This window comes from Vicugna pacos, chromosome 1 (genome assembly GCF_048564905.1).
Source record: "Vicugna pacos chromosome 1, VicPac4, whole genome shotgun sequence".
Lineage (NCBI taxonomy): Eukaryota > Metazoa > Chordata > Mammalia > Artiodactyla > Camelidae > Vicugna > Vicugna pacos.
In genome coordinates, this window is record NC_132987.1 from 27,808,531 (window position 1) to 27,822,518 (window position 13,988).

General features: G+C 39.7%; 2 protein-coding genes across 12 annotated transcripts in view; one reads left to right on the top strand and one right to left on the bottom strand.

Annotated features, from left to right (window-relative positions):
• MED12L (mediator complex subunit 12L) overlaps positions 1-13,988 on the top strand; it is a 295,438-nt gene that overhangs the window by 100,115 nt on the left and 181,335 nt on the right. The window lies entirely within an intron of this gene.
• P2RY14 (purinergic receptor P2Y14) overlaps positions 4,505-13,988 on the bottom strand; it is a 48,669-nt gene continuing 39,185 nt past the window's right edge. For 2 of the 3 annotated variants that reach the window (XM_031678937.2, XM_072958736.1), the window contains exons 2-3: positions 11,328-11,438; positions 4,505-6,623 (exon numbers count right to left, since the gene is read on the bottom strand). In XM_031678937.2, the coding sequence (XP_031534797.1) occupies positions 5,583-6,602 (1,020 nt within the window). In that variant the 5' untranslated portion in view covers positions 6,603-6,623; positions 11,328-11,438 and the 3' untranslated portion in view covers positions 4,505-5,582. The remainder of the gene's footprint in view (positions 6,624-11,327; positions 11,439-13,988) is intronic. The other variant, XM_072958772.1, reaches the window with a different exon arrangement.

Below are 13,988 nucleotides of genomic sequence, written 5' to 3' on the forward strand. Positions count from 1 at the left end.
CGTGTGTGCAGGGCCTGTGTGAGGAAAGGCTGGGACCAGATCTCAGATCCATCTGGCCAGTCTTGGGTGCTTCAGTTAGAAGCAGTGGAGAGCTCAGGGAAATTGTGTGAGGAGAGGCCCTGCCAGTTCCACAGTACTGAGTGAGTCTGCAGGTGTCAGAGTGTGTCGGCTTGGGGGAGAAAGGGGAAGACAAGAAGCCAGTTAGGGGATGGTCGCAATCATTTTAGGTGAGAGGCAGTAAGGATCTGAAATGGGCTGGGAAAAGAAGGGCGGTTGGGAACCGCGGCAGGGGTGAAATCACTGTGCTGCAGTGTGGGGCTGGCTGGGGAGCAGGCTGTGGTCTCATTCCTGGAAAGGGACCCTGCGGAAAGGATCTGGTTTGGCAGGAAGAGAGGCGAGTTTGGTGTTACTGGCTTCCTGTGCCTTCAGTGCTGCCTTGCTGTTTGATATAGGTTAGATTGCTTTTTATTTTGTTCCTTTCGTCTTGCTACCACAAAAGGAGAGCCGGCAGCTTCCTTCTACGAGTTGAAATTGACACTACAGAAGGTGGCTGGAGAAAGGGTACAAACCCGGCCCTGGTCACATCAGCTGAGGCCCCACTGCTTCAGCCCTTTGACTGAAGCCATGCCCACAACTGTGGCCCTACAGGTCTGTCGGCCAGTACATCTCTTTTTATTGCATCAGCCCAATTTTAGTTTAGTTTTTTGGGGTTTTTTTGGTCACCTACAAATGAGAAAATCTTGATCCATTGACTTTGCCTAAAAGATTAATCTCTAGACTCTAAAAACATCCTTTAATGAAGCTTTGTTTCTGCTTGATGGTGTCAGTGAAGCATGTGCCATTAGTTTTCCACTCTGTCCTGAACCCTAGTGCTGCTACCTATGTACTCTGATGGTGGAGAGAAAGGGGGGGGAAAGACATTTTTATTAAAATAGAAAATGTCTCTGACATCAAGAGATGCTATCATACAAATGACAAACATAAGAGATATCTGCCCAAAACGACACGGGATTTCCTTTTGGGTAAAGGGCGCCTTGAGGGTTTGTGTATTTGGGGTAGGAGAGAACTGGTGCTGTGTGGTCTTTAACAGTAAAAGCTGCTTCTTCCTTTTGGTCACCTATACTCTGGAAGATTCCAGTGGCATGCGGATTACCACTTCGTGACAGGACATCCCCAAAAGAGCCGCGTTAACAAAGTGTTGTCTTCCTTTCCCACATGCTGCTTTTCAGAATGCTTTAACCATTTCGTAGCACTGCTTTTAAAAAGTGATGAAGTGTTATATTACTTTAGCTGTAGCAAGTATACATTACAAGCCTTATTTATAAACTAACTACAAAAGGGAAACAAATTATTCCATGAAACAATAGAAAAAAATCGTACTTGTGATCTCAGAGAAGTTCTGGATTAATCCACTCTGCTGTTGCTCTACTACTTTATTTTTTGTTGTAGCCCTGAACCTTAAAGTTCATTTTCAAAAACATTAAAAAATTTTCTTATATTCATTGCTCTTATTTACCCAACTTCTCACTATTTGAATAAACCCCTTATAATCTGGCTTCTAACTCTAATACCTTACTGAAATTCCTCTCACTGATCTTCAGAAGTTAAATCCAAAGGTTTATTTGTTTGTAATCTTTTTTTTTTTTGGGCAGGCTCTCTTCAGTTTATTGCATGAAGGACTCACACTGGTCCAAGTTAAAAGCAGACCCCAAATGGTTACATTATGCAAACTGTGAGGTTTGACCTTGTGACAAAGGGCAGAAGGGAAATTCTACTCATTGCAAGGAAATCCTCACTTAAGCTTCAGTGAGCCAAAAGCACTTAAAACCCATGAACCTTCATCTGCTCATCTTATTTGTTTGTAACCTTGATCTGACTTTTTCTTTTTCTTTTTTTAATTGAAGTATGATTAACTTACAATATCATGTTAGTTTCGTGTGTACAACATAGTGATTCAATATTTTTATACAAGATGATCACCTTGATAAGTCTAGTTACTATCTGTTACCAAAATTATTACAGTAGTATTGATTATACTCTACGTGCTGTATATTACATCTGTATGATTTAATTGGCTTTATAACTGGAAGTTTGTACCTCTTAATTTCCCTCACCTATTTCACTGTCAACACTGTCCTCTCCCCTGCCCCATCCTCCTCCCCTCTGGCAACCACCAGTTTATTCTCTGTATCTGCGAGTAGGTTTCTGATTTGTTATGTTTGTTTGTTTTTTAGATTTTACATAAAAGTGAAACTATACGGTATTTGTCTTTCTCTGACTTCACTTAGCATAATATTCTCTGAGTCCATCCACGTTGTTACAAATAAGAAGATTTCATTCCTTTCCATGGCTGAGTAATATTTCATTGTGTATATACGTGTGTGTGTATCTTGCGTATTCTTTATCCATTCATCTACTGATGGACACTCAGGTTGCTTCCATATCTTGGCTATTATAAATAATGCTGCAATGAACATAGGGATGCATGTATCTTTTGAATTAGTGATTTTGTTTTCTTTGGAAAAAATACCCAGAAGTAGAATTGCTGGATCATATGGTAGTTCTATTTTAATTTTTTGAGGAGCCTCCATACTGTTTTCCATGGTGATTGTACCAATCTACATTCCCTCCAGCAGTGCATGAGGGTTCCCTGTTCTCCATTATCTTTAATACATGTTACTTCTTGTCTTTTTGATGACAGCTGTTCTGACAGGTGTGAAGTGGTATCTCAGTGTAGTTTTGACTTGCATTTTCCTGATAATTAGTGATTTGAACATCTTTTCTTGTGCCTGTTGGCTATCAGTATGTCTTTGGAAAAATGTCTATTCAGGTCTTCTGTCCATTTTTTTAATCAAGTCACATGGTTTTTTGATGTTGAGCTATATGAGTTCATTGTATGTTTTGGATATTAACCCCTTATTAGATGTACTATTTGCAAATATCTTCTTCTATTCAGTAGATGGCCTTTTTGCTTTGTTGATAGTTCCCTTTGCTGAATAAAAGTTTTTTCGTTTGAGGTAGTCCCATTTGTTTTTATTTTTGCTTTTGTTACCCTTCTCTGAGGATACATGTACAAAATTTATTGCTAAGACCAATGTCGAAGAGCATACGGCTTATGTTTTCTTCTAGGAGTTTTACGGTTTTTAGGCCTTACTTTTAAGTCTTTAATCTATTTTGAGTTTATTTTTGTATATGGTATAAGAAAGTAGTCCAGTTTCTTTCATTTGCATATTGCTGTTCAGTTTTTATCAACAACATTTGTTGAAGAGGCTGTCTTTCCCCAATTGTATATTCTTGCCTCCTTTGTCATAGATTAGTTGTTTGTATAAGTATGGGTTTATCTCTGAACATCCATTCTGTTCCATTGGTCTGTGTGTCTGTTGTTTTGCCAGTACCATCCTGTTTTGATTACTGTAACTTTGTAGTATAGTTTGAAATCAGGGCATGTGATACCTCCAGCTTTGTTCTTCTTTCTCAAGTTGTTTCGGCCTTTTGTGTTTCCTACAAATTTGAGAATTATTTGTTCTCATTCAGTGAAAAATGCCATTGATATTTTAGTAGGGATTGCATTGAGCCTGTAGATAGCATTGGGTAGTATGATCATTTTAACAATATTAAGTCTTCCAGTTTGTAAGTACCATATGTCTTCCATTTGTTGGTGACATCTTCAGTGTCTTACAGTTTTCTAAGTATAGATCTTTTACCTTAAAAGCTCTAATTTGCAGTATCTGTTACTTAACTCTTGTTTCACAATGTCCTTATTGTCATTGCATGTTTTTTTTCCTGAAAAATCTTGTCTTTCACATTTCTGATTGGCTTTGGCACAATGATTACACAGTCATTACTTGGTGTTTCTCATCTTCTTTTATACTTTCTTTTTCTCCCGTGACCCAGTAGGGGGCATATAAAACAACAGTATTTGCTAATTTGTCCTGGCCAATAGAAACTGAATAAACACAGCTACTTTCTTTGGCAAATACATTTAGCCAAACAAATGCTGTAGCAAGCTTAGTTTTGCTAGGCACGTTTATCATGGGTTGGTGCTTTTGTCCTTTATAGGAGAGGATATTTGATCCAGAGCTGGGAGCAGGGAGCTTGTACTAGGGTGGAAGGTGGAGACAAAGTGTGGACACCTTCCCAGTTCTTCTTCAGTTTGAGATATGTTTTCTGAGTTTTGCCTAAAATCCGATGAGGTTCGAGAACTTATGAAATACTTATTTAAATACCACTGAAAAGTCAGTGGTAAATAGGATTTTAAAAATTCTCTGTAACTTCTTCCTGTGTGTTCCTCTGGTTCCTGTGTCTTCTGTTAATATGTACAACTGAGTGTATAAAGAAATTATGCATGTCCTGACTATGAGGAAATCTGATAGTGTTGTTTGGTATCTTGACTATTAAGAAAAAAATTGACATTATTTTAAAAATATGTTTTTTATTAGTATATATATATATGACAAAGCTTGAAGTACATATAAACATGACTTACAAAATTACTTTAGGAGACCACTTGAATGATGGGCTGAATGTCTTCTAGCCAGTTAATAGCAGAGAAAGAATTTAGTTTTGATGACTCACAAGCCAGCAACCATATTCCATATCTGCACACATAAAATTTTTTTGCTTTTCAGAAAATGTGATGTGTAAATTTTCATTTTATGTGTAATTTCTCACTCACTATTGTAAATTTTAGATTTTCTTTTTATTAAGTCCAGTTGCTTTCTAAGAAAAGAAAACTACTTTTCTCCACTCCTAGAGAGTAATAATGTATGTTGCCAGCCTGGGGTATTTGTGTGTGTCTTTTCTCAGTCAACCTGTATTTTTTGTACACCACTGAACAGGGCAGGCTGCTGGCAGTCTGTGCCAATATCTAGATCCTCTCTGTAGAGTTGGCTTAAACATATTCTAACACCAGAATCCCAGGCTTACTACGTGGTTTAACTAAACTTCATATAAAACATATTTAAAATGTATCTTGTCTCCAAAATGCTATCAGAGAAAAAATTTGTATTTTTTACCACAATATACAGAATTTCTATCTACTTTCCTTTGAGATACTAATGGGGGATTTCTTAAGTAATTTTTTGGGTGTCTACTTATCCTGCTTCTTCAAATCAGAGAAAACTTGACCTTTTTTTTTTTTTTTAACTACAAGCAGGCCTCTAATCCTTTATCAAACTGTGCCTTCTTTTAAGGTGGTCTTTAATGACCCTGTTGAAAAAAGTTGCATACCTTGCTAACTTAATTCTTGTGTTTAGAGAAGGGAGATGCACCTGTGAATTGTCTTGATTGCGTCCTATTTTCTTTGCTATTTAAAGTTCTATATTAACTGACCAGATTATTGATTACAAATTTAAACCTTCTATTTTGATGGGATGAGACTGAATAACATATTATTTTTTCCTTGATGTTACAAAAAAAAAAGCATGGAAACTTACATTTTAATTTTATTACTGTAGTAAATTGGTTAGTAATGCCTAGAGATGATACTTATTATCATGGATATGCTTCTTATCCGCTTTTTAATTATGTAATAGAAGTTTACAATATGTATGCCCAGATTTTATTTGAAAAACCGTGGGATTTCACAAAGTGTCTGTGCTTTCTTGCGTTATATTTCCCCTTCTGGTTTTGGAAGTTTCTGAGTCATGCTGAACTTTTAATGGGATGTGTAATTTCTTACATAAGATTTCTCTAAATGGCTGGCATAGAAAGAAATAAATAATGGGGTCCAGGCATATGTTTGCAGCTGACAGTAGCAGGGAGAATTCTTTCACGTAGAGAAGGATTTCTTTGGACTGGCAGCTAAAATGGGTTTCTGTCTGGCTCCGCGTGTAGGGGACTCTAGCAACGTGGTAAGGGACAAAACAGACAAAAAATACGAGCATGATGCTGAATATATTGCGGCTGGATTTCTTCTTGACTGAGACGGAATTCTTTTTGGACTTAAGGTGGGACTTAAAGATTTTCCTCGTGATAGCAGTGTAAAAAATGATTAACGAAAGGAACACAATCCAGAAGATGCCTATAAAGATGTAGTTTGAGGCTTTGTGCCACTTGAGGCCCAGTTCGTTTTTAAGGTCCACACATTTTATCCGCGTGACCTCCTTGACGCTCTGGTTGGTCAGGATCATGTTGGGGACGGCGAGCAGGAGCGTGAGCGCCCACACCAGCACCGACAGGAGTTTGCTGTTGTTCACCGACTGGATGAAGGATGTCAGGAGAGGCTTCACAATTTTATAATACCTGTCGAAGCCGATGAGCCCAAAGAACATGATGCTGACGTACATGTTGATGTAGAAAAGCACGGCAGAAACCCTGCACACGAACACGTTCAGCTGCCAGGGGCCCAGGCCCGAGTCGCCCAGAATCTTGAAGGGGAACGTCAGGCTCATCAGAAAGTCGGCCACGACGATGTTCTTGAGATAGACGATGAAACTTTTGGAGCTGGGCACGGAGAGGAACACCCACCCCGACACGCCGTTGAGCAGGACCCCGGCCACGAAGACCACGAAGTAGAGCCCGGGGATGATTTGCTGGGTTATGAGGGTGTTCTGGGGACAGGAGCCCTCTAGGGGCTGGCTGGTGGTGGTGGCATTCGTCATTGTAATGTCCAAAGGTGAGACCTGGAAGGTGAGGCAAGTAGGTGAGCAGGACACTCAGGGCCTCTGAGTCATTTGCCAGGTGATAGCAAAGGGCAGTAAATAGACCTGAGGCCACCAAGTTCTTGAAACTAAGTTCTTGCTGTATGTTTGCTAGGTACCCTCCCCTCCCCTCCCCCCCTCCCTCGTCCCTTCTCCCTTTCCTTCCTTTTGAAAAGGGAAGAATAGAGGTGACAGATGACAAGGAAGAAAAATTTGAGAAGTGGGACAGTCTGAGAACTGAGGTAATAATGGAGACCAGCATTTCCCTAAAATGATAAGGGTTCCTGTAAAACTCCGAAGTGCCTTACCAGCATACACGTCTGAATGAGACTGGTACTTTCAGTATAGGAATATGGGTGTCTTTCAAAATTGAGACATTCTGTGTTTTTTTTTTTCATTTAAAACCTGATTTGTATTATTTTGATAAATTAGGAAACAAACGCAAATGATGAAAGTACCTTAAGTATTCTGAGAAATGCTCCCCAGGGTGCATTCTAGATCTCCACTGCCCCGCGCGGCGGCCCCTAGCCATGAGTGGCCAAAGAGCACCCGAGGCAGGGCCAGTCCAGACTGAGATGTGACGTAAGATGCACACTGAATTTCACAGACTTAGGGTGAAAAAAAGAATGTAAAATATCTCAATATTTTTAATATTGATTACATGTTGAAATAATATTTTAGGAATATTCCATTAAATTATGTTTTTAATTTTAATTTCACTTAATTTTGCATTTTTAAGAAGATGAGCACTAGAAAATTTAAAATTGCATAGGTGGCTTGCATCACACTTTTATTGGACAGTGCTGCCCTAGGTATTAATTACCCAGAACCTTCCTTCATTAGAGAATTATGTGTATTCTTTTCTCCTTTTTTTCTTTTTTTTTGGGGGGGGAGACAGTAATTAGGGTTATTTATTTAATTTCAGAAGTGCTACTGGAGATGGAACCCAGGACCGTGTGTGTGCTAAGCATGCACTCTACCACTTGAGCTGTACCCTCCCCCTGTATGTTCTTCACTGATGTTGGACATAATGATTTAGGGCTCAAGGAAGATTAGAACTTTTCTGGAAGGTTATTTGATGTATCAAAGAAAACATTTATTGCCCATCTTATATGTAATGTTAACAACCTGCTTAACCCTTCAGCGGTCCGGTCCTCGTCCTCAGGATACAGTGCAACTCTTTAACCCTGAGCTACCAGACGTCCCTTCTTGGTCTGATCCCTACTGATTCCACCTCCAGCTATGAGTTCCCACTGGTCTGGACTCTTCTGCCTCCTTGTAGGTTCCATGATTTCTCTCACCTTGAACCTTTGCACTAACTTTCTTCTGCTACCTTCTTGGCTGGCTAACTTCTCTTCATCCTTGAGGCCTCAGCTTGGATGCCTCTTTCTCTCAGAAACTTCGCTCTTCCCAGCCTTGCTTGGGGTGGATTGGGTGTGAGGTCCCTTATGTGTGTGCTCACAGTTCCTTCCCTACCACAACACTCATCTCTCTGTTTTTTGATTCTTCTGCTACTGTAAGCTCCTTCAGAGGAGGGAGACCATGTCATTATTATTATTATTATTATTTTTTACCGTTATATTCCTAGTATTATATTTAGGACATTAGATATTTAAAGTATTTGTGAAATTATTTATTTCACAAATAAGTAATTTTTATTTATTTATTTGTGATATGCATTTATTTAATATGCAGTCTGAGAATACAGGACATGAATCCCTGCTCTTAAGAACTTTACATCTAGTCAGGGATCATGGAAAGGAAAGATTGTGGAGGACAGTGGGTTCCTTGAGGACAGAGAGTATAATATCTTGTTCTTTGTATTTCTGGTGCCAAGCATGGTGCTTTATATGCAGTCAGTGAAGGGCTCTGTCAGTGAAATTAAGGAAGTGTGAGAAAGTAGAATTTGGAAATGTGGAATGTGAAATTTGGTCTCATTGCAAATTAAAAAAAAACATACACTCAAACTTTGTGTGCTACTTTTCACACAGTATCTTGCTTCTGTGTACTCTTCCTGCGTGCATTTGGCAAAACTAGAACTATTTCTAGCTGCTCAATTTTGCCAGTCCTTGAACTTTTGGAAGGAAATCTTAGCCCCTGCACACTTGGCTCTGATCATAAAGGGTTTGTAGTTAGCTTGCTTCTTTGTAGGTCTTCTGTGGCCTGCTTCATATTTTCAATGATAAGTGAAGGGGTCACATTTTCTGTTTTTAACTGTCCATGGTGGCAGAGAGGCTGTGTCTAGTAAACAATTGGTCTTGTCCCCTGATAGTCAGGTGCAGCTTAGTCTAAGAGCCCGTCTCCCAGAGCTTGAGAGAATGCTCCCGGGGTCCCAGTGCTGGGGACTCAGCCCTTCAGTCAGTGTGGTGTGGTGCACGTGATACATATTCAGTAATTGTTGGGTTCACTGGAATTTAAAATTTAAAATTGAAAAAAATGTTGGATGTCAGTACATTTTAAAGCAGAGAGAGATATTAGCTATATAATTACATAGTGAAATAATAATTTCTAGAAATGATTTGGTGAGTACCAAATTTCTCTCCTCATAGAAAAATTATAGAAGGCACCATCTAAGGGTGGGAGGGTATAGCTCAGTGGTAGAGCATGTGCTTAGCATGCACAAGGTCCTGGGTTCAATCCCTAGTACCTCCATGAAAAAAAAGCACAACAACTTATTAAAAAAAAAAAAAGACTATCTTCAGTAATAGTGTAGAATTTCCAGAAATGATTTAGTGAGAGCCATAATTTCTTTCCTTTGCTTCTAGAAATCTGTATAAAGACATTTTCTCAGAGTTGTGACTTAAGCCCTCTTGAACTGCAGTATTTCTGCATGTAGCCTGACACCATGGGTCCAGAACCACGTTCTCTGAGTCCTCAGAGTGTCAAGAATCTGAGCGTACACGCCCTTGCGATGCACATCATGCCTCCTCCCTGCTCACTGTGAGGTTGGTGGAAGGGGCTGGCTGACCCAGGCAAACTTCTGTCGCAGGAGCGACTTCTGAAGTGAACTGAATACTCAAGGTTTGCATGGGTCTTTCTCACCAAACATCTGCTTGCTGTTTTAGCCTGCTTTTAAACAATCGCAGATAAGAGTCTCCGTTTTAGGATGGAAACATTTGAGACGCATTGGTTGGGGGAAGAAGCAGGGCACCACTGGTGCCTGTGCTGCTGTCTGGTTGGAACAGTGGAGGTGAATTAAAGGGACATTCTACATGAGTAATGAGCTGAAGGTAAATCCGAGACGATTTAGATGGTAATTTTCAAACTCTCAGGTCTGTCTGTCCTTTAGCAGTGGTGTTGATGGCGGGGCACTGCGTCCTCTGGGTACACAATTCACTGTACTTGGAGTCTCAGTGCAGCAGCCTTTTCTACAGTGATAGTTCTCGATGTGTGAAAAAGGAACTCTCGGAAGGCATCTCAGCGAGGGAGGCCACTTATATATTGAGACCAAAAGGCAGGAATGTGTGTTAGATGATAAATAGGACCAGGTAACAGAGACCTGTATCGCTTTGACCTTGTAACATCTGCCCAGTTTCCTCTCCTTATCTTTAGTATAGAGGTGATTTAATATCCTGATAAAGAGACCTACTGAAACTTCAAATCATTTCACAGATGGAGGAAATAGTCACATACTGATGCTGATTTTATACAATAACATAAAAATAAATAAGAACCAAATAAATCAGAAAGAATGTCTCGGTGTTGGCCAACAACCCTCTGTTCCCTTTCCCAGGCTCTCAGCTGATTTACTGTTTCTAAGCAGTCTGTCCTACCCTGTTAAAGATGAGACAGGCAAAGGGGGAGAAAGAAAGAGGAAAGGCACCCCTAGATGATGCTCTACCGAAAAAGTGCATGCCAGTTTTTGGAAGTGTAGCCAGCTCTGCCCAGGGAAGTTACCTGAGGTTACCTCTGAATTTCTGTAGTGAAAATGCTCATTATGTTAACCTTGAGGCTTCAGGGAACATAAGCAAAGCTCCCTAAATTCCTGAAACCACATTTAAGAAAGATTTCAACATGTGGCAAACTTTTTTTTTTTAAAAAAAGGGACACTTAACAGTATAAGGCTTTAGCTTCTCTTAGGTGAAAATCTCCCTTGTTCCACAAATCCAGGTAAAGGAGAATGAAACAACATAAAATGTTTTATTTAGTCTGTATAAACTGTCACTTTGGGTCTTTGGTCACATAATTAAAGAATAGGGTGGAATGGGATTTGTGAGACCAGAAGACTGTTGAAGTGTAATAGGAACCTGTGAATTGCTCTCTCTCATTTTTTTTGCACAGCTAGAATATGAATGGCTAGTTTTCACTGTAATCTAGATAGTGGGTGCTCTAGTCCCTAGTGAAATGTTAGGTCTCAGGATGGTGATGCGTTAGTGTCTTCAAGTTGTGGAGTATTACATATCACCTCAGGGCTCTCTCTGGGTAGAATTTAGTTGATGCCGGACCGTGCAAAGCACTGCTCACTCCAGAAATACATTTATCTTAATAAGAACATGCTGAGTTCACTACTCATCTTCTGTGTAATTACACATGGTGACCCATTTTTCTCTTATATGTGGACCACCTTCCACTCTTCTCATTATGTGCTGGAATTCTACTTTCTCTGAAGAAGAGAAATTATTCCTTCACAACATTTTGATGACATTAACAAAGCTCTCGATAATACTAAAGGATTTTTTCAATTACCTTTTGAAAAGTTCTGTCTAATATGAGGTTTCCTTTCAGTGAAGTAATTTAGCCCAGTGAGTGCTTGTCATCTTGAAGTGGCCAGAGTGTTTCTTCACTAATGATCCTGTACTGTAGGAGAAAAATGGAGAATTAATCAGGCTAAACGAACACCAGAATGTTTTTATAGGAGAAGTATGTATGGTAGCAGTGTACTTACTTTTTAAACTCATCTTTTATTATTGTGAAATATTTCAACTTGTGCGTTTGTTACTTCGTTTTGGTTGTCACTATTAATTACTGATTTGATGTAAACCCTTGTGGGAAACTTACAAACTCTTTATTTGAGAAGGTTGGGCATGAAGTGTTTTTAGTTATTTGTTTGTTTATTTAATGGATTTGGACACTCAAATCAGTTCATTAAATTACTGAAGTTAACAATTGACCATTTTAGCCAGGAAATCATAGGCGGGTTTTTTTTGTGTTTTTTGATTTTTTTTTTCAAACCTTTGCACCATTGGCATTTTGGGCCAGATAATTATTTGTTGTGGAGGACTGTCCTCTGCATTGTTGGATGTTTAGCCACATCCTTGGCTTCTAACTATTAGATGCCAATAGTATCATCTCCCCAAGTTATGACAGAAATGTCCTCTGGAAGGCCAAGTTGCCCCTGGTTGATAACTGCTGATCTAACGACACTTAAGCTTGGACTTTGCAGAGATAACACCTGAAAGCAGTATTGTCTGATAGGAAGAGGATGGGTTTGTCAGAATGGTGGTTGGATTTGGTTCTGTTTTGGTCTAGGTTGTCACCTTTCTGAATTCTTTAGGCCAGCTCTTTTTCAGACTCTCATGTGTATACACATTTCCTGGGGCTTTTGCTGAAATGAAGACTCAGATTCCATAGGTCTGCAGTTGGGTGTAAATGGTGATGCCTCCAGCCCAGTGACTACTCTTTGACTAGCTAATTTTTTTTTAAGACCGTGTACACAAGGGACATTTAATAAATATTTGGTGAGGGGGGTTAAAAAAAATTCTCTTTTTGCTGTAGTTGGGACTTCAGGTACGAGAAGTTACATTATAGGTAGCCTGAAATCTAGACTCTTAAAGTTGATTCATTATTGATCGCATCATAATAATCTCATCCTTCTGGTCTGGAAATGTAAATAGATACTTTACGGAGAACAGTGATAAATAGCATCTTAGATTTACCCCGACTATTCCTGAAAGGTCATGAAACTCTCCTTAAAAACAAAGAGATTCAGTTCTCTGTGGTATAATAGTGTATGTGATGCAGGGCAGTACTGAGCATGACCTGGTCAGGCATGAGATAGTCTAACTTCAGGATGGTGCTTACTCAGAGAGAGGGAAGAAGGAGCAAGGGAGGGCATGGGGTGGTGGGGCCTGAGCTGTATTTGTGGTGTTTCGTCTCTTCAGTTCTGAAACGACTAGGCTTAAATATTACTGTCAATTAACACTGGGTGACTGGGTGCATTGGTGTTACCAACATTAACTTCTGTATTTTGTGTACTTGAAATATTTCATAATTAGAAAAAATGTCTATGGAGAATGGATTGTTTTCAAATCTCTCTTTAATCAGTTTTCACCCATGATGAGCGTTTTCCTTCCTGATCTTTGTTCTGTACTTACACACTGACAGTCGGATGTTTCCTCCCCTCTCTGTACATTCCAGACAGGAACGGCTTTAATCCAGGGCACCCCAGATCTTCTCGTATGAGATAAATATTTGTTTTGTAGATGCGTGTGGTCGTTGTGTACCTTTCCAAACTTACTAAAGCCATTTTCTTATTACTGCTTTCCCCTTCCTTGTTGTAATGTGTGGCTTTTGTCTTCTCTTTTTGGTACCAGCATAGGGTATCCTAGATGGTTTCCAGAGCAGTCATAATAGGTTGAATAGAAAGGGGATTTATGTATGGGCTACATACTTGTTCAGTCTTGCAGTCATAGTTTGTGATATTTTATGTTATTAAATGCTTTATCACATTTTATATTTAAAAATATTTTATACTATTGAATAGTATTAATTCTAAGTCTGTCATTAGGCTCCTGGCCTTTCTTATTCCATGGTGGTTCCGTATTTTAAAATTTCTTACATCCTGACTCTTGATCCCGCCTCTTTCCCAACATTGTGACTCCTTAGGGCTGTGTAAGCAGTGTCTTGCTTCTGGGTCATAGACCTGTTCAAGGGGAAGTCATAAGCATGCCAGTTGCTTTCACAGGTGCTACTGTTTTTCCTCTGTAACTGACCACCCTCACCCCCTTGCTTCTCGGAAACCTGTTTGCTACTTGGCTGCCTCTCAGATTCTCATAGTGGCTATCTGACCCCCTCCCTGCTCTCCCCGGGGCCTCTGTCTGGCCAGTGCGCTCTCTAGGCTCAGCCAGCCAGAGTCTTACTTTTTTTTTCACCTGAAAGAATGAGCCCCACTTATCTTTTTCTTCATCACCCTGAACATTTAATGTTTGGCACTCACCACACTTCTCAAAGGCTGCCGGGGACCCTGTTTCTAAATGTGTTGCCCTTTCCTCAGTTGTTCTGTCTCCTGGCCTCCCTGCAGTAGTGGTTGGTCTTGATTTCCTCTTGATGAACTCTTCTGTTCTTAAGGTACGTTGTAGCCTTTGCCTCTTGTATATATCAGGTCTTCCTTTCTTTGCCAAGAACTTT